The 25,225-nt window shown below is 36.7% G+C and overlaps 1 protein-coding gene across 1 annotated transcript in view; it reads right to left on the minus strand.

The window, feature by feature from the left end:
- Window positions 1–248: 248 nt before the first annotated feature.
- Window positions 249–25,225, minus strand: part of LOC121168709 (calcium-binding mitochondrial carrier protein SCaMC-1-like) — a 42,811-nt gene continuing 17,834 nt past the window's right edge. Inside the window, exons 5-10 of the mRNA XM_040999023.1 lie at window positions 22,768–22,926; window positions 16,748–16,900; window positions 8,100–8,207; window positions 4,354–4,521; window positions 2,759–2,909; window positions 249–424 (exon numbers count right to left, since the gene is read on the minus strand). Coding sequence (XP_040854957.1) covers window positions 249–424; window positions 2,759–2,909; window positions 4,354–4,521; window positions 8,100–8,207; window positions 16,748–16,900; window positions 22,768–22,926 — 915 coding nt within the window. The remainder of the gene's footprint in view (window positions 425–2,758; window positions 2,910–4,353; window positions 4,522–8,099; window positions 8,208–16,747; window positions 16,901–22,767; window positions 22,927–25,225) is intronic.

Here is a 25,225-nt window from a genome sequence, read left to right on the forward strand (position 1 = left end):
CTAGACATCAATTTTAAATGCACTGATTTTGTTCTTGGTGTATCAAACATTTGAAAATTCAGCTTTTAAAAAGTGTTTTTAAATTCAAAAGGCTAAGATAAACTCTTGTAACTGACCAAGCGTTCTGGAATGTTACCCTTCAAAATTTTTAAGTTCATTCAAAAAAAAATTTCAAGTTGGAATCCACATTTTCAAGTGTTAAATCAATTCGGTGATTATGTCAATGACAACAGTTTGATACTTGACTTCTATTTTAGTCCAAAATATGGCGTCACTTCCTCATAAACTATAGAGCCGATGATTACTGCAGGAAGCACCTTTATGATATTAGGGGTAATTCCTCTAAAAAATCCCCGTTTCCCTTCTTTATTATATATCTCTCGAATGAGTTGAATCATTGGTGTTGCTTCCTTTTCTGCTAGGACTGTAAATTAAAAAAACAATGTAAATCAATATTTAATCTTTATATATTAATATTACTCCATGATAAATAAGAAATTACGCAGATTAAAATTACTTTAAAGCATACACTCTCCTCTTTATAGTCCTATGCTAGCCAACATGGAATACCTAGACATATATAACATCTAAGTTTAAATCAATTAAAGTTAAAATTAAATAAAACCATGAATTCAGTCCCCAGCCTACACTAACAAAATTTCAAATGCCTGGCAACTACATGTGACTGGTGCTTTCCATTATTGGCTAGCACAGATACAAAGTATTTCCATCACAGAAGAAAGTTCTAGTGAAAAATGATCAAAACCCCTTCATGAAAGACCTCAAAGGAACATTTGGAAGTGGGGCATAACACAGATAGTTTAATAGAGAGAGAATGGGTGATGAGATAAATAGATCTTCCAGTCAGGTTGCACAAATGGTCCTGGGAAAATTGTATCCACCCAAGCAGAAGTATGACATATGATCCTCTACCTTATACAAAAATATTAAAATAGATCAAAAATCAAAATATACAACTTGATAAATCCAATTACTAAAGGAAAACATCAGCAGAAAATCTGCAAGATCTTGGCATATGCAAAGACTTCTTGGGAAAAAAAACAAAACAGAAGTATAGACAAATAAAAGCAAAAATAAGCTAATGAGATCACATCAAGCTAAGAATCTTCTGTTCTGCAAAGCAAAAAATTCAATGTAGAGAAAAGACAACTAAATGGTAGAAAATATTTGCAAACCGTGCCACTGATACAGTATTAAAGTCCAGGATCTATAAAGAAACCAAGACACTCAACAACATCAAAAGAAACAATCTAGGTAAGAAAGAGGCAAAGGACATGAACAGGCATTTTTTAAAGGGTGAAATACAAATGATCAACAGCCACATGAAATAATGCTCAAGATCAATACCCACCAGGAAAATGTAAATAATAATGAGGCTTTCTTTCACCCTAGGTAGAATAGCTGTCACGAAACAACAACAACCACCCTCTGGCAAGGATATGGGGAGAAAAGCAGCTTGGAATACTATTACCATTATGGAAGACAATAGGGAGATTCCTAAGAAATCTGACCATTGCACTCCCGGCAATTTACTCAAACAAAATTAAATCAACAAATGAAAGAATTACTTTTACACCCATGTTTACTGCAGCTCAATTCACAATAGCTGAGACATGGAATCAACCCGGATGTCCATCAACCAATGATTAGAAAGAAAATGGGACACACACACACACATATATATATATATATATATATACACAATGGACTACTACTGAGCCATAAAAAGAATGAAATTCTGTCTCCTGCAATAAAATGGAAGCAATTGTAAATTATGCTTAGTGAAATAAATCAGTCTCAAAAAGACAAATATCATGGTTTTTTTTTTGATATGTGGTAGTTAAGATAGGATACCAAAAAAATGTATAGGAATGAAATACGTATCCTATAATTTGATTCTTGTGTTTAGCACTTATTTATATTTCTGTGGAACTGTCATCTTCCTGCTTTTTACTTGTTAGTGGGTGAATTGGGCCTGTGATTATAGAGGGGATTATGACTTTGCAAAAATTAAGAAATAAAAAGAAAAGTGAAGAAGAGAGGAAAAAGGGAAGTATGGTTATCACCTTAGAAATTTTAGGAAATCTGTCCTCTTTATGTTAGCAGAGTTAAAAAAAAAATCCAAAAATCTAACTAAACAGAATTTGATCCCTTAAATAAAGTATCCAAAAACATAACAGTAGGGTTCATGTAGGAAGTTTTTTCCTTCTTGAAAAAAAAAAAAGAATATATTTTCTTAAAATATAAATTCCCAATATTTCACTATGAAAGGAAGAAACAGACACCCTCCCCAAGCAAACTGGAATTTAAAATGAATTCAATGCCACAAATATGTTAATTTCCTGATACAAAACATGACATGATAGCAGAACTATGGAGGCATTACATGCTCAAGTGGGGATGACCACGGATCACTTTGAAGACCTCCTCCACTGTTCTTTACAGTACCTCCTAATTGTAAACTTCTCAGAGGGATCCCACATAACTGAAAGAAATGAGGAGACTTTCATTCACACATAACTGAATGAGGAGAGATCACACATAACTGAAAGCAATGAGAAATTTATAAAATAAATTTATAAAAAGTTCAATTTAATAACATCATAGATTCAAAATCCATGCCTTAATCAAAGAGCTTTTCCTGCATAATTTTACATTTTTTGTTCACAGAATCTTTAATTTTTACAAATGACTTTTTAGTTCTTTCTGCCTCGTTGAATCAATGACAACAACTCACCATCAGCCTGCATGCGAGTTCTAACAAGGTGCAGAGGGAAGCTGCCTAATTGACCACACATGTGAGACAGTGTACTACATCCCATCAAAATCGTTATCCCGGGGTTTATGGAGTCTTCTGCATAACGCTCTAGCCAATAATTCTTCAAAAGCTAGCAGAGAATAGAATAATAAATATTCTTCAGCTATCATATAATTCTAAATACAAGAGCTCTTTAGTACGAAAGGGCTATCCTGCTCCCATTTCAGGGATGGTATGCGAATGTTTTCAAATAAACATACTTATTCAACCTCAGTTTGAGTTTTATGTTTGCATCTCTCTATGTGCTTTGTTTGTTTTTGTTTGAGATGATATTCAAACACCCAAGCAAAAACTTGCAGAGACTCACACAGATTAATAAATAGTGTGAAGAGGAAAACTGCAAAATCCACTCTTAGTGAAGGAAACTACATCTTCTTTCTTTTTTTTTAAAGACTCATCTTTCCAAATTTGTCCTTTTTTTAAAATAAAAGTAGCTGGAAGAAATTATTTAGAAATGGTATGTTTAAATGCCATTAAGTGCTTCAAAACACTTCATTTATTAAAGGACATCAACTTGGTAATTATGTATTATGACCATGATCAGAATGCATAGATTTATTATTATAATCATCTAATGATTTAAAAAAGAAATGGCTCATGATATTCTGGAGTGAAATAAAAAAATAAACTATTAAAGAATGGAGCGAGCCCAACATAAATAGCAGTGAAAATTCCTTTTAATAAGATCACATAAGTAAGAATATAAAAAGTAACGCATAGTATAATTATGCTTTTTAAAGTGCTAAGTTAAATTAGCCAACTTTGGCATGACTCAGGTACTACTTGCCAAAAATACTGTTGGGTTTGTGCCTTTTGAGAACTGCCCTTCCTAGACTGAGAATTATTTAAGTTTTCTAGTCACACACTCTCACCTGACTCTTAATGGGAAATAGTAAGATGATTTCCATGAAATATAAATGTTCATAAGGGTGGAATGATGGGCTGAAAGGGGAGTGTTCCAGAATTGGCCTGGTTGGTTCTACTCTGTCATGGTGTCTGTCCTATCTCCTTGCTGCCCCTCCTGTCCAACTCCCAATTACTTCTCTCCTTGGCTCTTTTCACAACAGTGCAACAATACCTCACCTGTACATCAAAGTGCACCTGGTGGTTAAAAATCTGATACCCAAGCATCTCTTTGAGGTTATTAAATCAGAATATCTCATTATGTATATGTTGAAACTTTTTAAAAAGATAAACATGTAGGTAATTCTGATATCATCCATGGTTGAAAACCACTTTTTTTTTTTATCAAAATTTAGATCTCTTACCAAGATCTAATTCACAGTAAGAATAAATTAGTATTAGAATATATAAATAACATTATATATATGCATTATGTAATATGTGTATTAGAAAAAATATATATAATGGAAAATCCAAACCAACTAAGTTGAATTCTCAGTCAAAAGCCATTTCATTAAAAAGTAATTTAGAACCATATTCTTAGAATAAAAATTGTTGGGCCATATTTTCTAATCTAAATACATCATGTCAAATTATAAGAATAAACTCACCTCATAAACAGCAAGATCTAATCCTGCATAAGGTAAAATGCCCAGTAAATTAGGAATATAACCCTGAAAAAGTGTTCTGACTCCTCCTTGTTTCAGAAGCTTCTTGCCACAATCAATAATCCCTGAATACTCTCCCGTAGTAGCCACTGCTAGTCTGGTCTTTATTACCTAAATGTGGAATAATATAATAAGGATAAATTGCTCAGGTCTATCCAACTCCTTTAGCCATCCAGTGAGCTATGATAAATTACAATGTTTGTAAACTATCATAGAAATAAAAAGGAAAGAAAGCATAAACATCATTACAACTTTACAATAATTATTTGTTAAAGGTTTATTTATTTGGAAGTCTGTTGCAGTGAGAGGGAGAAAAAGAGCTCTCTGTTCACTGGTTTGCTTCTCAAGTGGCCACAACAGCCATGACTGAGCTAAGTCATTGCCAGGAGCCAGGAGCTTCACCCAGAACTCATAGGGTCACATAGTTGGGCCATCTGCTGCTTTTCTCAGACCATTAACAAGGACCTGGGTGGCAAGTGGAACCACCAAGACATGCCTTAGTGCCTATATAGGATGCCAGCAGAGGTAGCAGTTTTACCTGATACGCCACAAGACTGGCCCCCAATAGTGATTCTCAATTAAGAACAAATGATATAGTATAAAGGTATTTTAAACTAATCAAAATAAAATTTAAAATGGTCACTTTGTCTTTGACTGATATATCCTGATATATCCACTCCACTTCTACTGGCATTTTTTTGTTTGCTGTTTGAAAAGCATAGATTCTGGGTGAGAGATTTCCAATCATGGAATAGGCAAGGGAAGCCTGGAACTCAAAGTCTCCTTCAGTGGGTGGCAGGAATCCAATGACTTCAGCCATCAACTCTACTTCCCAGAGTCTGAAACAGCAGGAGACTGGAATTGTGGGCCAGAGCCCAGCAAAAAATCAAGTCTCTAATGTGAGAGTGACTGTTTTAATAAACATCTGTTAGACCAAACATCCACCCCTTCAAACACTCTAAATGTACTTTAAGATAGCATGTCCTAATACTTTTCCTTTATGATAATATATTACTTAAAAATAAAACAAATTTAGCTAAAATTTAAGTTTAAAATAATGGTCATTTTAGTGAAGAGCCAATATTTTTAAAAACTTCTTAAAATGCACATTCTGCCCCACTGTGTATTCATTAATTGTTACAAATCTGCTAATAGGAGGTGGTAATAGGGGAAATGAGATGAGCAGAATTATTACACAACTTTTTTTTGTAAATTTTAAATTACCATGAAATAAGATGCTAAAACATTTACATGCATACTTTGGGAAATGAAAAAGGTCATTCAGATGTCAACCTCTCAAAGATACAGACACACTTCACCCTCTTCCTTTCTCTATTCTCTGCTTTTCAAGTTGTCATTTCTTTTTTTTTTCTAATTATTCTTTTCCATAGTACAGTTTCACAGTTCACTCCTCTTCCATTTTCTCCCTTCCCATTTTCCCTTCCTCATTATAATCCCTTAGTATACATTACAAACTTAATTTTAATATTTAAATGCAGCATGACATGGTAAGTATAGGAAAGGGTAAAAAGCCAAATATTATAGTGTAGAGGTATATTCCTCTGATATCACAAGGGTTTCAATGTTTTGTTTTTTTTTTCATTTCTTCAGTTTATTTGCTCATATTAAATTCTTTACTGACTTACAGATAGTGCAATAGCATCATTTTCTTCAAGAAGGTTCTTGACTTTCTTTTTCATTTTTTTTTCAGCAACACATTGGTCATTCAGTAGCGTATGTTTAACAGTTTCATTGGGAGTCCATCTTTGATCTGGAAGTAAAGATGCATACTGCATTGTGTCTTCACATCTGGATATGATAGTCTCTGTCACACAACTGCTACACATTTCCTTAAATGAAAATCAATGCCAAAAAAAAAAAAAAACAGCAACAGGAAAAAAAAATAAAAATCTACAACACCATGAAGTTAAATAAAATGCTACTGAGATATAGTTGCCACTGATCTTTTTTGGTGAGATATGTCTCCTGTAAGCAAAAGATAAATGGGTTTTGTTTTTGGATCCAGTCCACTAATCTATGACATTTGATTGATGAGTTTAAGTCATTTACATTCAGGGATAAATTGAATATGTGGGAATTTGGTCCTGTCATTTTAGTAATAGGCTGTTCATTGTTTTAGTCTTCTGCTGTGACTTTACTGGAATATTCTCCACATTTGCCTTTGGTTTTAGCAGATACTATTCCTTTTCTCTATCAAGAAAACAACTTTGTCTTTTGGAGGGCAGATCTGGAAGAGGCATATTCCTTGAACTTTTCTTTGCTGTGGAAGAATTTTATTTTGTTTTTAAAGATAAAGGAAAGCTTTGCTGTGTACGTTATTCCAGGCTGACAATTTTTTTCCTTTAAAATCTGGAATATGTCTCTCCATTCTCTTCTGGCCTGTAGAGTTTCCTCTGATAGGTCAGCTGAGAGTCGGATTGTGGCTTCTGTAAATGTTATTTGATTTTTTTTTTCACGTGAACATGTAAGGATATTTTCCTTAGGTTCAACTGACGAGAGCTTGATTATCATGTGCCTTGGTGAAGATCAATTTTGTTCAATTCTATTGGGAGTTCTGTGCCTCTCCTATATTCTGTTTCCAAATTCTTTTTTCATATTAGGGAAGTTTTTATTTATTATTTCATTGAATAAAGCCTAGCTTTTCTTTCTGTGTCTTCTGGAACTCCCATAACTCCTTATATTTGGCCTTGTAATCGTGTCTTAATTCATGAATATTTTTTTAGCTTGACCCACCTCTTTCTTTCAGCTTTTTGATTGCTTCCCCATTTTCACAAGAAATATCTTCCAATTCTATGATTCTTTCTTCTGCCTCATTCATTCTATTATTAAGACTTTCCACTGAATTTTTAATTTTCTTAATTATATCCTTCCTTCATTCCCAATAATTCTGCTTGATTTTGTTTCAATATTGCTATTTCCTGTGTGACTTATTCCTTAAATTCCTTGAACTCCTGCATGTGCTTCTCGCTATTGATAACATGCTTTATAACAAATTTTAAAGTTCTTTATTCCCCCATTTTCTCAATGTATTTCTCTGTTAACTCTGAGGTTGACAAAGACTTTTGCTCCTTTGCAGGGGAGTCTTCAGTAATACTCACTGTGGCTCTATCTAGTATTTTGCGCTTTGTCATTTCACTAGTGGTTAGCAGATTCTTCTCCATAGGGCATGTTTCTAAGCTTTGTCACCCATAAGTCTAAAGTTTAATTTTACTGATTGTGGTTGGTACTCAGTTCTTCATTTGTAGTCACTTGTGCTACTCCTTCCTGTGAGTTTCAAGCCTGGGCTCATGTGTTAGGCTTCCACCAGGGTCTCCATAGCCCCAGCTCCTGGCTCATCACTCTCCACCTCCTGTGATCCCCTGCTGTGGCTCCACTTCTGGTTCAAGCAATTCCCAGGTTTAGAGAGACACTAGGTGTCCTAAATAGAGTGTTGCTGGTGCTGATCTTGTTGGAACCTGCTGGCCATTAAGTCTGAGGGCCACCTGGACCTATTTTGGATGGCACCCGTAAAATGCCAAAGGCAGTATCATTTTCCCTGGGGGACCAGTGCAATGTACTATGCTGGAAGTGAGTTTATTATATAAAATATTGATCTGGAATTCATTCATAAGAAGTTGTAGTTTTCATCTAAAGCATGGCTTTAATGAAAATGCTATAATAATGCATACCTCCATGGGATAAATACAGGTCTGAGCAGTCGCACCAGCCAATGAACCAGATATGAATCTTTGAAAAACTCCTATATGAGCGTCATCAAAACTAAGCCATTTTTTATACTGTATGAATACAAATGTTGAAATGTATATCACTGAAGTGAAGTATAGTTTCCAAGTCTATAGCATTAATTAGTGGGATAAAATAATATGTAAAAATTATACCATATGCCTAATAAGTACACAACCTTATAGAATACCTAATGTTAACTTTTATGAAATTGCCCAATGCTTAAAAATCCTCTAATGAGTCTTTTACCTTTTCCTGCAGAACAAGTTAACAGTAACACTAAATCACTTAAGCAAATTCTTGAAGATTTTATTTCATAAGGGGTATGCAAATGACCCAAAAGGAGCAGAAATTAGCAATTTTTACCACCACATCTTACACAGGGAAGATATTAAATATTTCTCAGCTACTGGATAAAATCAGAACTAGCAATTTAATGTAGAAGCCTCTATTTGTTACAAAGAATAATGCATTCTTGTTAGCTCAAGCCAGATTATCATAAGAATACATGTTGAAAAAGCAAAGATAGAAATCTAAGCCTAACCACCCACTAGGCTTCAACAGAATCTAAAGGTCATGAGTTTCCTGAGAATTGAACATTTAATGTCCAAAACAACTGTAGCAAGCATATGCCCTCGCCACTTCCTAGGCAGGATGATTTTGTTTGCCTTTTCTAGTGATTGATCAATGTGATTCAGCTGCTTGCTAAGAGCTAACTTTCTGGCTCTCAAATCAGTAACTTTGCATCAGGAAATATGATTGCTTCAGTTAATTCAGAGAGAGTGCTATCCATTTCCAGTAAGAACTATCTTCTCTAGGAACAGGGCTTATTCATGGCAGACTACTGTTTTCTCCCTTGTATATAAATTACATAGCTAAGTAATTTTGGTTAATGAGATAGGAGGGGAAGTTGGGTGTATACATTCTGCAATACTATCCTAAAGATGTTTGTCATGTACTCCTCTTTCTTTCACCTAGAAAATCACAAACAGGCACATCCTTTGAAGTCTTGTAGTGATATTGTAAGTTCCAGATTGTTTACCCTATCTTATTTAAGCCACTGGGTCCTGGAATTTCTTTGAAACAACTGCTTAGAATGAGCCCTAACAAGTACAGGAACTGGTTCCTGGATAGAAGGGCCTACCACAATGAAAACTTATATGGTGGTGGCTTGTTGAAGCACAGATATTGCAGTTTAAGAAGGTGATGGATTGATTTATTCATTTATCCAAAAGACAGAGAAATCTGAGAAGTATCTTCCATCTGGTTCACTCCCCAAATGCCTGCAATAGTTGAGATTGGATCAAGGCAAGTCAGCAACTAGAACTCAATCCAGGTCTCACACATGGGTGGAAAGCCTTCCAAGGCATCCAGCAGTAAGAAGCTGAAATCAGGAGGTATGGAGCCAGAACTTGAACAAGGTACTCTGATGTGGGATGATATTAATAAAAAATAAAATATAATACAAACTAAAAGATTATAGAGGTAACATATGAAAGAAACAACAGAGATAAGAATACTTCTATGATTTGAATATCCCCTCCAAAACCCATGTTGAAACTTCGCTGCCATTGTGTAGTAGTTTTAATAGGTAGGGCTTTTTGCTCCTGTTCCTAGAAGAACAATTTTAGAGTAAAACCTGAAAACTCGAATTTTATTACACTACAACTTGCATTATATTGTACTACTAAACAAAGTATAAACTCAAAGTATAAATATAAAACTAGTTACCAAAAATTCACAAAAATTTTTCACTGAAAATATTAAATTTGGGGAGGAAAAAGAAACACTAATAAAGTACTCTGGAACATTTTTTTAAAAAGAAATTATGGGTCATGAGAGTATGGTCCTCTTGAAAGAATTTATGCCATATTGCCAAAGTAGTATGACCCTGTGTCTTCCTTGTTAATGTACATTTTTTTTGCATTCTAACCTTCCATCATGGGATTGTGCTGTCTGAAAGCTCTTAATAGCCAATAATCTTAGGTCTCCAAGCCTCTTTTCTCTATAAATTACACAGTGTGTGTTATTGTGCTATAGTAGCACAAAACAGACTAAAACATACATCATAATCATAATCAATGGAAATAAAATAAGAGCTTTCACCCGAAGATCTAGTAAAGGTAAGGGCATCCATTCTCAGTCCTTTCATTCAACACATTATTAGAAGCCCTAATCAGAACAATAAGGGGTATTGCTAAAATAAGTAAGTGAAAGTACATTCATACAACACTTAAAAATTGGCACATGTTCTGAAAAATGTATCATTAGGTGATTTTGTCACCTGAACATCAATGTATATACTTGTATAAACTAACAAATCTATTATAGTCCTAGGCAATATAATCTTATTGTATGTGCAGTTTGTAATTGCTATTTTATTACACAGGGCATGACTGTATCTTTGTATAGATGACATGAGCATGTCTATTAAAAAATTCTACAAATTCAACCTCCCCAAATTGTTACAAGTAATAAAAATTTCAATAAAATTGCATGACAGAAAATTCAACATACAAAAATCACTTAATATTTAATAAAAATTTGAGGTAGAACATTAATTGAGAAAATATTGCCAAACCAAAAAATATTGCCAATTACAACAGTGACATAAAGAATAAAATATCTAGGAGTGAACTTAACCAAAGAGACAAACATTTTATACAATGAAAATTATGAAACACTCATGGGAAAATTTAAGACACAAATAATAAGATATCAATGTTCATTTGATTAAAGATTATTCAATACTACCCAAAGTTATCTACAAATTCAATGAAATCCCTAATCAAAATCTCAATGTCATTATCTCTACAAAGACTAGAAACAAAATTCTAAAATGTATGTGGAACAATAAAAGATGACCCACAAGTTAACGATAAGCAAGAACACCAAAGTGGGAAGCATCAGACCTTCTAACTTCAAAACATGTAATAAAATTGTTTATCAAAAGAATATGGAACTGAGCTAAAAATAAATATCTAGACCAAAGGAATAAAACAGAGAGCTGAGAAACCCATACATATAGTCAACTGATCTTCACCAAGGGTTATATAAGCTCCTTACATATTTTAAATAAAATCTCTGAGAAGATACATGATTTGCAAACAGTTTTTCCTGTTCAGTAAGTTGCCTTTCCCCTCTATATATTATTTCTGCTGCAGTGTGGAAGCTCTTTGGTTTGATATATTTCCACTTGTACATCTTTTGTTGTCTGTGTTTTGGTGTCACTAACAAAAGTACAGTCTCATCAATAAAACAATTCTGGATATTAATCTGACAGAACAAACAGAAAATTGACTCAAAATGGATTAAAGATTTAAATATAAGCCTGAAACCATAGAACAACTGGAAGAACTTGGATAAAACGCTTCTGAACATTGATTGTAGAGACGAGTCTTGGGTAAAGTGCTGCTAAATGCTGAGTCTTGTGATCCTTGCTTATAAGTCCTTCAACCTGAGGGTGGTTTTGTGACCCTCAGACAGTCTGAGATTTCCATTACTGCATTTAGACCTTTTCAGCCATGAAGTTCACATTTGCCTCACATTTCCTTGATTATAGTTTATATACAATTCTATAATAGATCCTCCTTTCTCTCCTAGCAGCAAATAAGTAAAAACAAATTACCTATAAATAATTCACACTTGGTCTAGTAAACAAAATGATAGCTTATGCTTGTAAATCACTGTGTGGGCTATTAGTCTAAGCACTTTATATGCATATTATGAATTCCCCAAACAACCTTAATCATTATTACTTCTATTTTTAGTTAAAGAATATTTATATACCATTGCCACCATCTTGGTGGGGGCAGCCCAGGTGAGTCTAACTTGGAGGCATGAGTGCTCAGCTCTCCAAGCCGCATACCTGCTGCTGTGGGGATCTGAGTCAGGTAGGCTCAATGCTTGGGATCCTAGCCCTGGCTACCACTGCCAGGCAGTGGGAAAATTCTGGGCTTGTCTATGCTCCAAGAGATTTCTCCTTCCACAATAAGCTCACTGTGGGAATATCTTAGGCAGCTTTGGGCAGACACAGGACCCTGGCTCTGCTGACCACCGCCATCTTGGTGGGGGAAGCCCAAGTGAGTCTAAGCTGGAGGCACAAATGCTTGACTCTGTCAGCCATATGGTTGCTGCTGGGGATAGTTAAGGTGGGATCTTGGATCTTGGGGTGTGGACTTAAGCAGATGTGGGAGAAGGCATGGGTGTGGATTAACAGGGATCTTAGGGTTCAGATCCAGTAAGGAATGACTTCTCAGGAATGTCCATACACAAGGCTGCTCTACAAAAAGGGCTACAACATGGAACCCACAAGACAGCATCAGAAAAGGGAACAGGTTCTGTGAGGTTGGGCTATGAAGCCAACAAATTCCTGAGTGAACAGGTCTCGGGGTAGAATATGCAGGGCAATATATGGCTCATCTACATGGAACAGCAATCTTTGTTGGCATGCACAAGAACTGTGTATGGGAATAGACCTGGTTTGGGAGCTAAGGGGACACCCCAACTGGGCTGGAATTCCCATTGATGAATGGGAATGCCAGAATCAGTGCATTGTCTTGGGCTAAATATGGCTGCAATCTCCCTTAGCAAGTGTGTGGCCTGGGCCTGGGGAGAGCCAGGCTGGGCTAAACCCCAGCATCCCCTGGTACTCATGAAAGTCAGGATGGGTATAGAATGGACTTGGATAGATCTCAACTCCTGCTGAACCATGTGAGAGCTGTGTTTGGGCATGGACCAGGTGTGACTGGGCTGCAACACCCAACAGTAAAACCCGGAAAGGATATGGGCCAATTGGGCAAGGACACTGTTCCTGCCAGGATAACAGGTAGACAAAGTCAGCCTGGGCCGGAGACCCCCAGTGTGTGCAAGATCTGCTACTGGGAGAAGACTGGATAGAGGAGTTTGGTGAACTCCTTTGTCAAATTGCAGTCCCTCCAGGTAAGCACAAGAACCAAGGCAAGCAGCAGCCCAAACCAGACCAAGTTACACTACTTGTAGGCATACATGTGGCTCAAGTCAGGGCATGGGCCAGACCAGGCAAGTTCATAACATTCACTAGCAGATCCAAGAACCATGATAGGATGTAAGAGACACCAAGTTGAGCTGCATCACCAGCCAATTCACACTCGAACTGGGACTGGAAGATGACTGGAGAAGACTAGCTTGTAGCATCAACCAGCACAGGTTGGAACTGGGGGTAGGTTGAATCTAAATAGGCTGAAGCACCCACTGATGGATGCTGAAGGATGATGAGCCATGTCAGTCTGGTGGGGGGTGGGTGTCAGGTCTGTGAGCCCCAGTGGTGGAGGGTCCAGAGAGCACTGGGTCTCCTGGCCCAGATCCTAGGGCCCATCTACATAGTAAGTGTCGGCTCTGTGAGCCCGCCCTGACTGTAGGGGCTCCAGTGGAGCCTGAGTCACCTGGCTGAAGTCCTTGGGCTTGCCTGCATGGTGAGTGCTGAATCCATGAGCCTCAGGGGTTGGGACTCAGAGGGACCTGGGTCTTCTGGCCCAGGTTCTAGGGCCCACCTACATAGTGTCAGATCTGTGAGCCCAGGGTAGAAGGTCCAGTTGGGTCTGGGTCTCCTAGCCCAGATCCTTGGGTCTGCCTGCATGGTGGGTACTGAATCCATGAGCACCATGGGTGGGGGTTCCAGAGGGGCCTAGGTCTCCTGGGGTCTGTGAGCCCCAGGGGTTGGGGGTCCAGCAGATCCCGGGTCACCTGGCTCAGGTCCATGAGTCCACCTAGGAGAACTGGTCCTCCTTAGTGTAGAGAATAGAGTATTGGATGGCAGACCATGGTGCACATGGAGGACATGGTAGCTCATTGGGACCTGCAGAGGACATCTGGAATCATAGCAGAGAATGGAGAACAGAACATATAACAGCTACCCCAGCCAGGCGATGACTACAAATATCTGGATGTGAGGCTGATGGTCAACCAATGGACAATTGCAAGGCATACCTCATCCACAGATCGGCAAGATCAATAGCATTTCAAAACTTATTGCATGTACCACATTGTGAACCTTGGTTGATGTTGGTGGTCTTTTCCCATCCTCGGGTGCTGGGATAGTTTGGAGGCTGGGTATGGCCTATCCCCATATATGCTCCCTATCTCCAGAAATGGGAGGAGGAAATAGAGAGTTTGGAAGCAATGACCCACTTCTCCCTAACCCTCGATCCTTTCTATTTTGATCATCTTTGTAAACATCATCTAAACTTTAAAAAAGGATATTTATATCGATTGTCCATCTTTTATAGCCTATAAGTGTTGGGCCTAGGATTGGAATCTGGCTTCAGAGTCCAAGACTTTAAATACTACTCTGTGTAGCATTCCTTTTGCCAATAATTCAGAGAATTTGATGTTTAACTACTATTTTTATAGCAATAGGCAGACTTTAATATTCAAGAAGAATTAAGTCCATCATACACATTAAAAATATAGGAAATTTCATGCAGACATGAAACTTCCAATTCAGCCTTTGTGGCAACTTCGAGAATGAGTGACACATAAACAAAGGACACTTTACACTACCAAACTTCATAATTTTTATATTGTGATTTTATACCATCTCTTTATGTTGTATATATGCCATCTTATATACCATATTGCTCACTTGATTACCATACTCTAAATCTGCACCACTTCAGAATAAAGAATTTCTTTAAAAAAAAAATGCAAGCACAATCATCTATTTCCTCCCATTTTATGCAAATAGAAACTTTTGTGTATAAAACTAATTTAAGGAGAAAAAACTTTAAGGCTCACATTTTAGTAGTTAGCATTAAACATAGGACATAAAAATTAAATCCTCCAGTGACATTTCTAATACTGATTCTACGTTTTCAAGTTTAGAATATATTAATGGCAAAGCCTATTCCACCACCTTGATTCTCCTTAACTACTATTAATAATAATATACGATGGACCCCAGTTAACCTTTGTAAGTTCAAATATTATGATCTCTTTATCGAGAACTTCTACTCTAATATAGCATTACAAGTGCTGTCCTTGAGGTTGGGTGAACTTTAAATGGGGCTTCTTTAACTCACAGTTCTGGATCATGTTCTTGAAGAACATGGTGCCAGACGTCAATTTGACTCTGATCCACAATCCCATTAATGGGAATATACTCAAAAGACAGGAAAACATTGTTTCAAAGAGATGTCCACACCACCATAATTATAACAGCATTGTTCACAATAGCCAAAATGTGGAATTAGTCAAGGTGTCCACCATCAGAAGAATGGATAAAGAAAGTCTGGCATATATACATAATGAAAAATTATTCAGCTTTTAAGAACTAAATTCTATCATTCATCACAAAATGGATATATCTGGAAGACACTGTCTTCAATGAAATACACCAGACACAGAAAGATAAATATTGCATATTCTCCCTTACATGTGCAAGCTAAAAAAACTTGGTTAAAAAAAAATGGGGCCAGTTCTGTGGCATATCAGGCTTAACCTCTGCCTGAAGTATTGTCATCCCATATGAGAGCTGGTTCAAGTCCTGTCAGCTCCACTTCTGATCCAGCTCCCTGATAATGATTTGGGAAAGCAGGGGAGGATAGTTCAAGTCCCTTGGTTCCCTGAACCCATGTGAGAGACTCAGACGAAGCCCCTGGGTTCTGGTTCCTGGCTCTTCAACCAACCTGTCTCTGACCATTGCAGCCATTTCAGGGCATGAACCAAAGGATGGAAGATCAATTCTCTCTCCTCCTTCCCTCTCTTTTCCCATCTCCCTCTCTTTCTTCTTTCTCTCTGTAATACTGTCTTTAAAAAATCATTTTTAAAAAGCAACAAAAGGAAATCAATGCCTGCACATATCAGTGTTGTTGCAAATATAGTTTTCTCAAACTTTTTTTTTTACCTTTGTCAAACTAACCTTTAAGAATTTTGTACTACTATAGCTTCAATGATCTGTGATTCCTTTGAAATCCACCACTGTATATGGGTGAAAGAATGATTTTTTTCCCCATTTGATTACTGTTTTATAGCCCTTGCCTGTATTACTGGCAAACTAGGGTCTTTTGCTTTTTATTGACTACAATGTAAATTAAAGATCTGCTCTGTCAGAAGTGAAGGGGAAAAGGATAAATATTTGAATTATAAAGCTGTCACACACACACACACACACACACTATTGAAAGCAAGACTTTATAGATCTGTCCACTAGCTGACTTCAACTTACACTCATGATTACAAAATTAAGTCTTTACAGCCAGCAATCTTAATTCCTCAGTCCATTTAGTTTTCCACTCTCCTAGAAACTATATCATGACTTCTACTTTTTCCTCCCACTTCCAACATTTCCTTGCTTCCCATTTCACTGAATGAATGGAACCACTAGAAATAACATTTCCATAAACCTGCTTGCATCTGTGCCCAATTCATGGCACTTACATAGGTGTGTTTGAAGTGCCTCACCAAAGCCAGCTCTTCCAATGGCAGCAGTACCCATTTCCTTTCACCCACAAGGACTAGGAGATCTTTCTGTGTGCTTCTTTCTCTCTGTAAACTTACCTTTCCAATAAAAATAATAAATCTTTAAAAAAAAATCTATAGACAAATAACACCATACCTGCTCATAGGACCCAATATTGATTGATGTCTCTGGTGCAATTTTAAACACATTTATGCCATTTCCTCGCCAAAGAGAAAGAATCCCTCCTTCTTTTATCATCTGCTCAAATCCACTAACCAATCTCATTTTCCTTGTCTTTAAACTCTGAACCTAGAAGTCAACAGAAGATAAATTGACCTGTCATTTTTATGGCAATATATCAGCATTGCTGTTGCTAATGAAATAATTATACACCTATGCATAAATCCATTGTCATCTTCAGAAACACTTAAAATTAACACATTAATTTTGATCTTGTCACCAACATATACTTAAAAGTTACAGTCATTCCACATTACCTGCAACTTCACTTTCTGCAGGCTTGCTTTCTACAGTTTCCATAGTCTAAAGAGGTGAAATTAAAAAATTTCAGAAATCAGCAGTTCTTTTTTTTAAAGATTGATTTATTTTTTTATTGCAAAATCAGATATATAGAGAGGAGAAGAGACAGAGAAGAAGATCTTCTGTCCGATGATTCACTCCCAAAGCAGCCACAATGGTAGGAGTGAGCCAATCCGAAGTCAGGAGCCCAGAGGAGCCTCTTCCAGGTCTCCCACACGGGTGCAGGGTCCAAAGGCTTTGGGCCACCCACCACTGCTTTCCCAGGCCACAAGCAGGGAGCTGGATGGGAAGTGGGGCTGCCAGGATTAGAACCGGTGCACATATGAGATCTTGGTGTGTTTGAGGTAAGGACTTTAGCCGCTAGGCTACTGAGCAGGACCCAGAAATCAGCAATTCTAAGATTTTAATTGCACACCATTCTGATTAGTGAGATAAACTCTCAATCATCCTCACTCGTTTCACCCCAGATGTGAATCAGTTCTGTCCAACATATCCAGATTGTTACCCACTGGTTACTTAGCAGTGGTTATCAGACCAGCACTCATTGCACTGCAGTACCGGTGTTTAAATAACCATTATTTTACTTAACAGTGGTCCCAAAGCTCAAGATTAGTGATACTGGAAATCTGAATGTTTCAAACAAAAACTGTAAAAGTGCTTCCTTTTCATGAAAAGTTAAAAATCATATAAATTCCTTATGGAAAGTTATTATAATTGCTGGCTTTTATTATTAGCTATTATTGATAATTTCCTGCTGTGTCCAATTTTTAATCTTGAAGTTTATCATGGTCATCTATGTATGAAGAAAATTACTATGTTTAGTGTCAAGTACTACCTTTGATTTCAGGCATCCACCGAGGACCTTGGAACATTTTCTCCACAGTTATGGGGGAAATACTGTAATTTAAAACATTAGAGAATATATGGAAGAAACAATTTTCAGAGAATTTCAGCATCAGCAACATAGGATGCCACTCACAAAATATGATTACTAAAATGTGTGCTAAAATAGTCACTAAAAGTAAAAAGGAATGGAAATACATCATATTTTCAACTGTGTATTCTCCTGGGTTTTGTCACCCATAGCTGACACATTGATTTCCAAATCCTCATTGTTCAGAATGTAACTTTTGAGCTGGAGTCCTTACAGAGTTCAACAGGTCAGGTGAGGTGTTCAAATGGGTCCTAATCTGACGCAAGAGGAAGAAATTTGCCTCAAGGACATGGCATTTTCAATGAGAAGACAACATGAGAAGGCATTGAGAGGAAACGGCTATCTACAGGTCAAGGAGACAGAGCTAAAGTGAACTATCCCACACTGTGCTGGGAAGGCACTAATCTTCCAACAAGTTCATTTTGGACTTGCAGCCTCCAGAATTGTAATATAATAGATTTCTGTTAATTAAGCTAGTTTCAATTTTGTTTTAGCAAATTAGTATACAATGATTGCACAATTAATGTTATCGCCTATGCTTATGATATTTTCCCATTTTTAAAAATCTATCCTTTTCTGATAAGAAAAATGTTTTTAAGAAAGCAGAAGTGAAGAGATTTGTGCTATGGCACAGAAACCTAATCCTCTGCCTATGGTGCTGGCATCCCATATGGGCACCAGTTCATGTACCAGCTACTCCACTTCTGATATAGCTTCAAGTTTGGGGCCTGGGAAAACCAGTAGCAGATGGCTCAAGTCCTTGGGTCTCTGCATCCACATGGAAGACCCAGAAGATGCACCTGGCTCCTGATTTCAAATAGGCTCAGTTCTAGTCATTGTGGCCATTTGGGGAGTGAATCAGAGATGGAATATTTTTCTATGTAAAATCCACCTTTCAACAAAACTAAATAAATCCTTACATAAAAAGAAAGTGAAAGTGAAAACATTAACAAAATACTCTCTAAAGGATAATAATTAGAAACCAAGGAAAAATAAAACTTCTAATCTCCTATGAGCAAAGAAAATCTAGAACAATTTACAAATATACATGAAAGTGCTATAAAAAGTTTGCAGAGGGACCAGAATTGTATCTCACTGTTCCTAGTCCCAGTTGCTCCACTTCTGATCCAGCCTCTTGCTAACATGCTTGGAAAGTATGGAAGATGGCCACATACTTTGTCCCTTGCTTCCCATGTGGGAGATGGGGTGAAGTTCCTGGCCTAGCCATGGTAGCCATCTGGGGGAGAAAGACAGCAAATGAAAATTTCTCTGTTTCTGTCCCTTTGTCTGTAACTCTGCCTTTCAAGTAAATAAGTAAATTTGTGAAAAGTCTGTGGGAAATTGAACAGATTAATTTATTTTGGTGCATAAAAGTTTGAAACCCTTACATATGTTTTTCTTACTATATATTTTTCACAGACCTTTTAAAGAACCCCTCATATGAACTGATTTCAATTTTTAAGATTGATTTATTATTTAAAAGAGAGAGTTACAGAGAGACAGGAAGTTACACACACAATGAAAGTTCTCTTTCTTTTTTTTTTTTTTAGATTTATTTTTATTATTTTTTTTTTTTATTGGAAAGGCGGATATACAGAGAGGAGAGACAGAGAGGAAGATCTTCCATCCGATGATTCACTCCCCAAGTGAGCCGCAACGGGCCGATACTATGCCGATCCGAAGCCAGGAGCCTCTTCCGGGTCTCCCACGCGGGTGCAGGGTCCCAAAGCTTTTGGGCCGTCCTCAACTGCTTTCCCAGGCCACAGGCAGGGAGCTGGAAGGGAAGCGGGGCTGCCGGGATTAGAACCGGCGCCCATATGGGATCCCGGGCGTGCAAGGCGAGGACTTAACCACTTGCGCCACCGCGCCGGGCCCGAAAGTTCTCTTTCAATCTCTGGTTTACTCCCCAGATGGTGCAACAGCCAAAGCAAGAAGCATGGAACTCCATCAGGCTTCTCCCATGAGCGGCAAGATCCCAAGCATGCAGATCATCTTCTGCTGCCTTCTAAGGTGCAACAACAGGCAGTTGTATTAAAAATGGAGCAGCCCAAATTCAAACATGTGCTCACACGGGATACCAGCATCATCATAGGCTAGGTGGTAGCTTAATTCGCTGTGCAGCACCATCATCCTCAAAAATCTTTTGTATCAACTTAAATATATTTTTAAATTCTATTTTCCACAAACATTTTGAAAGGGCCGTGTCTTCCTATGCTAAATCAAGAATATTCATATCATTACTTTAAAATGTTCGTATCACAAGGTAAATTTCTAGGAATTTTCCCAAAAAATAAAAAAATTTATCAATATCTTCATTGTGAAATTATTATTTATTGTTTTTCAAGGTGGATTAAAAACCACCTACATTTCTAGCAGCAGGGGAAAATGATAAAACAAATACTTATTAAAATCATATTTTAAGGATATGAAGTGACATAGAAACATGCTTATATTATATTGTCAATCACAAAACTAACAAAAGGCAATTGCTACTCTAAAAAATACTAAAGTAATTCACTCAAGCGTTAATAATGATCATTCTGGGTGAGGGGAGGAAAGGTAATGTTTACACTCTTTTCTGTTTTCCAGATGCATCTTAACTGGCATATATATTTATTGTGTTTTAAAAATGCAATGTGTAAAACCTCAAAAATATAACTACAGAAATGTTAATGTGGCTTTTATGAAAGAGTAACAGTGTAATTTATTTATTTCTCTGCCAAAATGAGAGCCTTATTTTTTTTTTAACATTTGCTATGTACCAGATACTATGCTAAGTGCTGTATAAAATTTAATTCTAAAAGTAACCTGGCATAATGATCCCCTCTGAAAGGCAGACCCAGTTGGGAGTAACCCATAAATGTAAAGAACCAAGGGCCATCTGACTCCGGTCCCTGCTCTTCAACAGCTCCAAACTTTGGCCATATGACAAACATGTATTTCACAGTGTATCTTTCTGTTACAATACTTTCATTGATAAAGAGGATAGAGCCTAATTAACCTACTTCAATGTCAAATATACGGATAAATGAAAGGAATGTGAACCAATAGCAGAAAAGGCAGAGGTTCTCTCCCCTTTGCTTTCCTTCCTCTTGCTGTTCATTACACTACTACTGTCTCCCCATTTCTCACTCATTTGTCGTATATCACCTTCCTGTCATTTTTGTCATTTGTTCTCTAGTTACTTTACCTTTATGTCTCCCACTTCTTCCTCCTCCTTTTTTGCACAGGCCCCGATTTCTTCTCTTTTTCACTCTTTCCAGGCCCTGCCATTTGCTCCATTCATTTTCACTCTCCCTAACCTATGGACCCATTTTCAATCCCTTACAAAATCCCAACCCCATGTCTCTACAATTCCCTACTACCTTACACACAGCAACTAATCATAAGGAATGACTGTTGTCAATAGCACCATCACCAGCATTATCACAATAGATGGCTTATATGTGCATAAGGGCTTGGAGTATGAAATAGATATTTTGCATCTTTGTATGTCTAACGGCTGGCAAATTATAAGTATATGATAAATATATCTTCTTGATTTTCTTGATTCCTTTCCCTGCCTTCTCTCCTTCCTGTATGTCTCCACCTTGTACAGCCCCCAACTATATTAATACTTGTCCCTTCATGTCTCATTTTTATTTTTTTCTGATCAGCCTAATGATTAAGGAAGTTAATTTTTCCTGTTTCTACCTGCAAGAGGAGGATTTTTCACTCCTGACATTTCCTAACAACTAGAAGAATTTACTCAACTGACTGAATGTAACACTGGTTACACAAAGAATCAAGCATACACAAGGATGGTGGAGTTTTCCACTATCTTTGGCCATTTAAAGTGTGTTTCCTGTCCTTAACCAAGACATCACTACATATTTATGTGAGAAATAAGAAACCAAGAGGAAATGGCACTTATTCTTTCTGAGCATTTCCATAACATTATTTGCATTTCTGTCTGAATAAATAGCACTTGCATCACATTTATTACATGCATAATTTCCCATTTGCCTGAACATACTCTAATTTCTCTGAAGGCAAACTTCACAAAATCACTTTCTAGCATTGTAAATAACTATTGCAATTTAAACATAAATAAATCATATTTATAAGAACTTCATAATACATTACCAAAGTTCCACCAATATGACAATGAAAGACAAACATCCAGACATGCATGCTTAAAAACAAATTTAAATTACCTAGATTGTGGATTACTGCTTTTTATATCTTTGTAGAAAAAGTATACAGCAAATATTAAATTTTAATTATGAATGTTACTAAGCCATACATTCTTTATGACTACTACTAATAATCTGTCACTCAGTAACATAAAGGTAATTAGATAACATAGATTACTTTTCTCTAATGAATATATACTTAGTACTTAAATAGAGCAGAATTACACAACTATTGAAAAACAGAATAATATATCTAAATACTTCATTAAGGATTTATTTCTGAAAAATCTCTACTAGTAGAATGGATTTACTGCTATTCCAAAGAAAATTTTATTTGGTTTACATAGAATCTTAATGAAATTTAAGGAATCCTTCAATATTGAAAATAAGAAAATTTACATCTTTAGGAAAATGTAAAACTTAAATGAAACGTTATATAAAAGAGTCCAAAATGTTTAAGCTATCATCACTCAAGGACTTTTCATTTTACTTCAGCTCTAACAGGGTAGGCAAGCTGTGCCAACTACCTGCATCATGACTTTCAAGCGGTCAAAAGGTGCTGTGCATGTCCGTGCCACTGCACTCGCTATTCCTGCTACCACCAAACGCTTCCACCAATCTCCAGACTTTTTTTCTTGTTCAGTGAATTCATCTGGAATGGCTATACTCTCTCCTATATCAATCACCTAATAAATGCAATAAAAGTTAAAATAATTAGGTAATAAGGTACAAACAAATGACCATCTAAAAATAGCTTTTTGCAAAGACAATATATATAAGGAGCAAAAGGAATTACAGAAGATCGACAGTTTTTGCTACTTGTACAAGATCATGTGATTTTTAAAAAAGATTTATTTGTACTTATTTGAAAGGGAGATTTTACAGAGATAGAAAAGGTCTTCTATCCACCGGTTCACTCTCCAAATGGCTAAAGCAACCAGAACTGGGATGCTTTTAAGCCAGGAGCCTGGAGTTTCTTCCACGTGTCCCATGTAAGTGAACGGTCCCAAGGTTTGGGTCATAATTCACTGCTTTCCCAGGCCACAAGCAGAGAGCTGGATTGGAAGTGGAGCAGCCAGGACTAGAACCAGCACCCATATGGGATACCAGCACCACAGAGCAGAGGATCAAGCCTGCTTTACCACTGAACCAGTCCCTAGATCAAACAATTTTTCACAACACTTGCCATACAAATTTCTGCTAGAGTTAGTCATAATGAAAACTGGAAATCTCAAGAGCAGGACTCACATCCTATTCATTCAACATTGTGTCTACCACTTGCTAGCTAAGAATATATGTTTTCAAATTTTACCTGCTTCATTTAAAATTCCCCAAATGTATGGTTCACTTAGTATAAGTTGAAATTTTAGAGTTTCTTTTACAAAGTCTGTGTTTTAATGAGTTCCAATTTTACTTTATTTTCAATAATCACATATGCTATACATATATGCTAATTTTCCTAAAAGTAAAGGTAGTGTGATTCACAGGAAAGAAGGCCAAGCAACTCAGAAGACCTGAGTTCTACCACTTATCAATCATCATGGACAAATCTCTTTGGTTTTTTTAGTTTTCTTGGCTTCATTTGCTTAGTCAACTAATTTCTCCCTTTCCAGTCACACTCCCACCTCAGAGCATTCATACATGGCTCTCTCTCTACCTAAAACATTTTTCCTTTTCTCATCCCATCACTTCCTCTTTAATCTTTAGCACAATATTCAATGAGTTAGCTTCTGGTTTTTCTTTATTGCTGTGCTAGAAATGCAACCCAACAAGAATAGCATCTTGTTCTCTTTTGTATACTGTTGTAAATGTGGAATGAGGATAATTTTAAAACCTTTTGAGGAAATTAAAGATAAAAATTTAAAAAAAAACTTTATTTGTCAACATTAAGTTCCATCTTGATAAGCAACAGTCGACGTCATTTTTTTTTTAATCCAGATAGAACTGGGAGTCCTGGAAATTTAACTATGTCAGTATAGTGTATTTTACTTTATTCACCGAAGAAAATTGGCTGCTTTTTGAGATTTTATTTTTATATTATAAAGCCAAAATAATTCAGAGGAGAAAAATATGTGCATTAAGTTCTGTAACATTTCCACGAAAAAAAAAATGTATAAAATTGCCCTTTTTGATGAGATGATTGAGCAAGAGCACCATGGTGCTTAGAGAGAAGTGTCTGGTGAAGCTTCCCAAGACATCTTGTTAAAGTTGTGACCAATTTTGCAAATACTCTCCTAGTAAGTTGTGCTATCACTCTTCAGCCCTCCTGAAAGCTAACACGCAGAATACCTGGAGCTTCCCAAGTAGCTGTTGCCATGGCCTATGCTCTTGACCAGGCTACTTGGGCCATGACTGGACCACTTCCACTTCTTTATCTTCAGGGCCATACCTGGAAAGCCATCTTTCCTTTCCTACTACAATTTTCCCCAAAAATGTTGATCCTATTCATTAAAAGTTTATCAAAATCTCTGCTTTTGTCTGCATTGGATCTGGCCACAAGAGTCTAGGAACTTAGTGAGTGGAACAAATAATTTTTTTATTCAGAATTTGTAAGCTGAACCCATTGAGATGTCTCTGGCATTGGCTATTGCATCAGCAGTCAACTGGCTGCCTTCATACATTAGGTTAGAACCAGATTAACTCTTTTTTCTTTGCAAATTGATATGAAGTTTTGCTGCTGCTACTGCCTTTATCTTTCAACATCATCTCACCCCTTCTTAAAATTAGTTATCCATAATGTAAATTGCAGATTTCTGTGGGGAAATTGTCCATGTAAACATGCCCTAAACCATCAGTGATTTCACCACTTTTTCACATAAACTTGACCATAAAGTTGAGATTTATTCTTGTTTCAATTTTAACAAAATTCATGTTGCTCTGCAAATCTGTATCTTAATGCTCTTAGCACCTCAAACTAGGTCTTATTCAGACAAAACCAGCTAATAAGAATTTATTTCAATGCAAAAAAAAATTTTCATGTAGTTG

The sequence above is a fragment of the Ochotona curzoniae genome, unplaced genomic scaffold (genome assembly GCF_017591425.1).
Source record: "Ochotona curzoniae isolate NIBS_2020 unplaced genomic scaffold, NIBS_Ocur_1.0 scaffold_1037, whole genome shotgun sequence".
In the NCBI taxonomy this organism is placed as follows: domain Eukaryota; kingdom Metazoa; phylum Chordata; class Mammalia; order Lagomorpha; family Ochotonidae; genus Ochotona; species Ochotona curzoniae.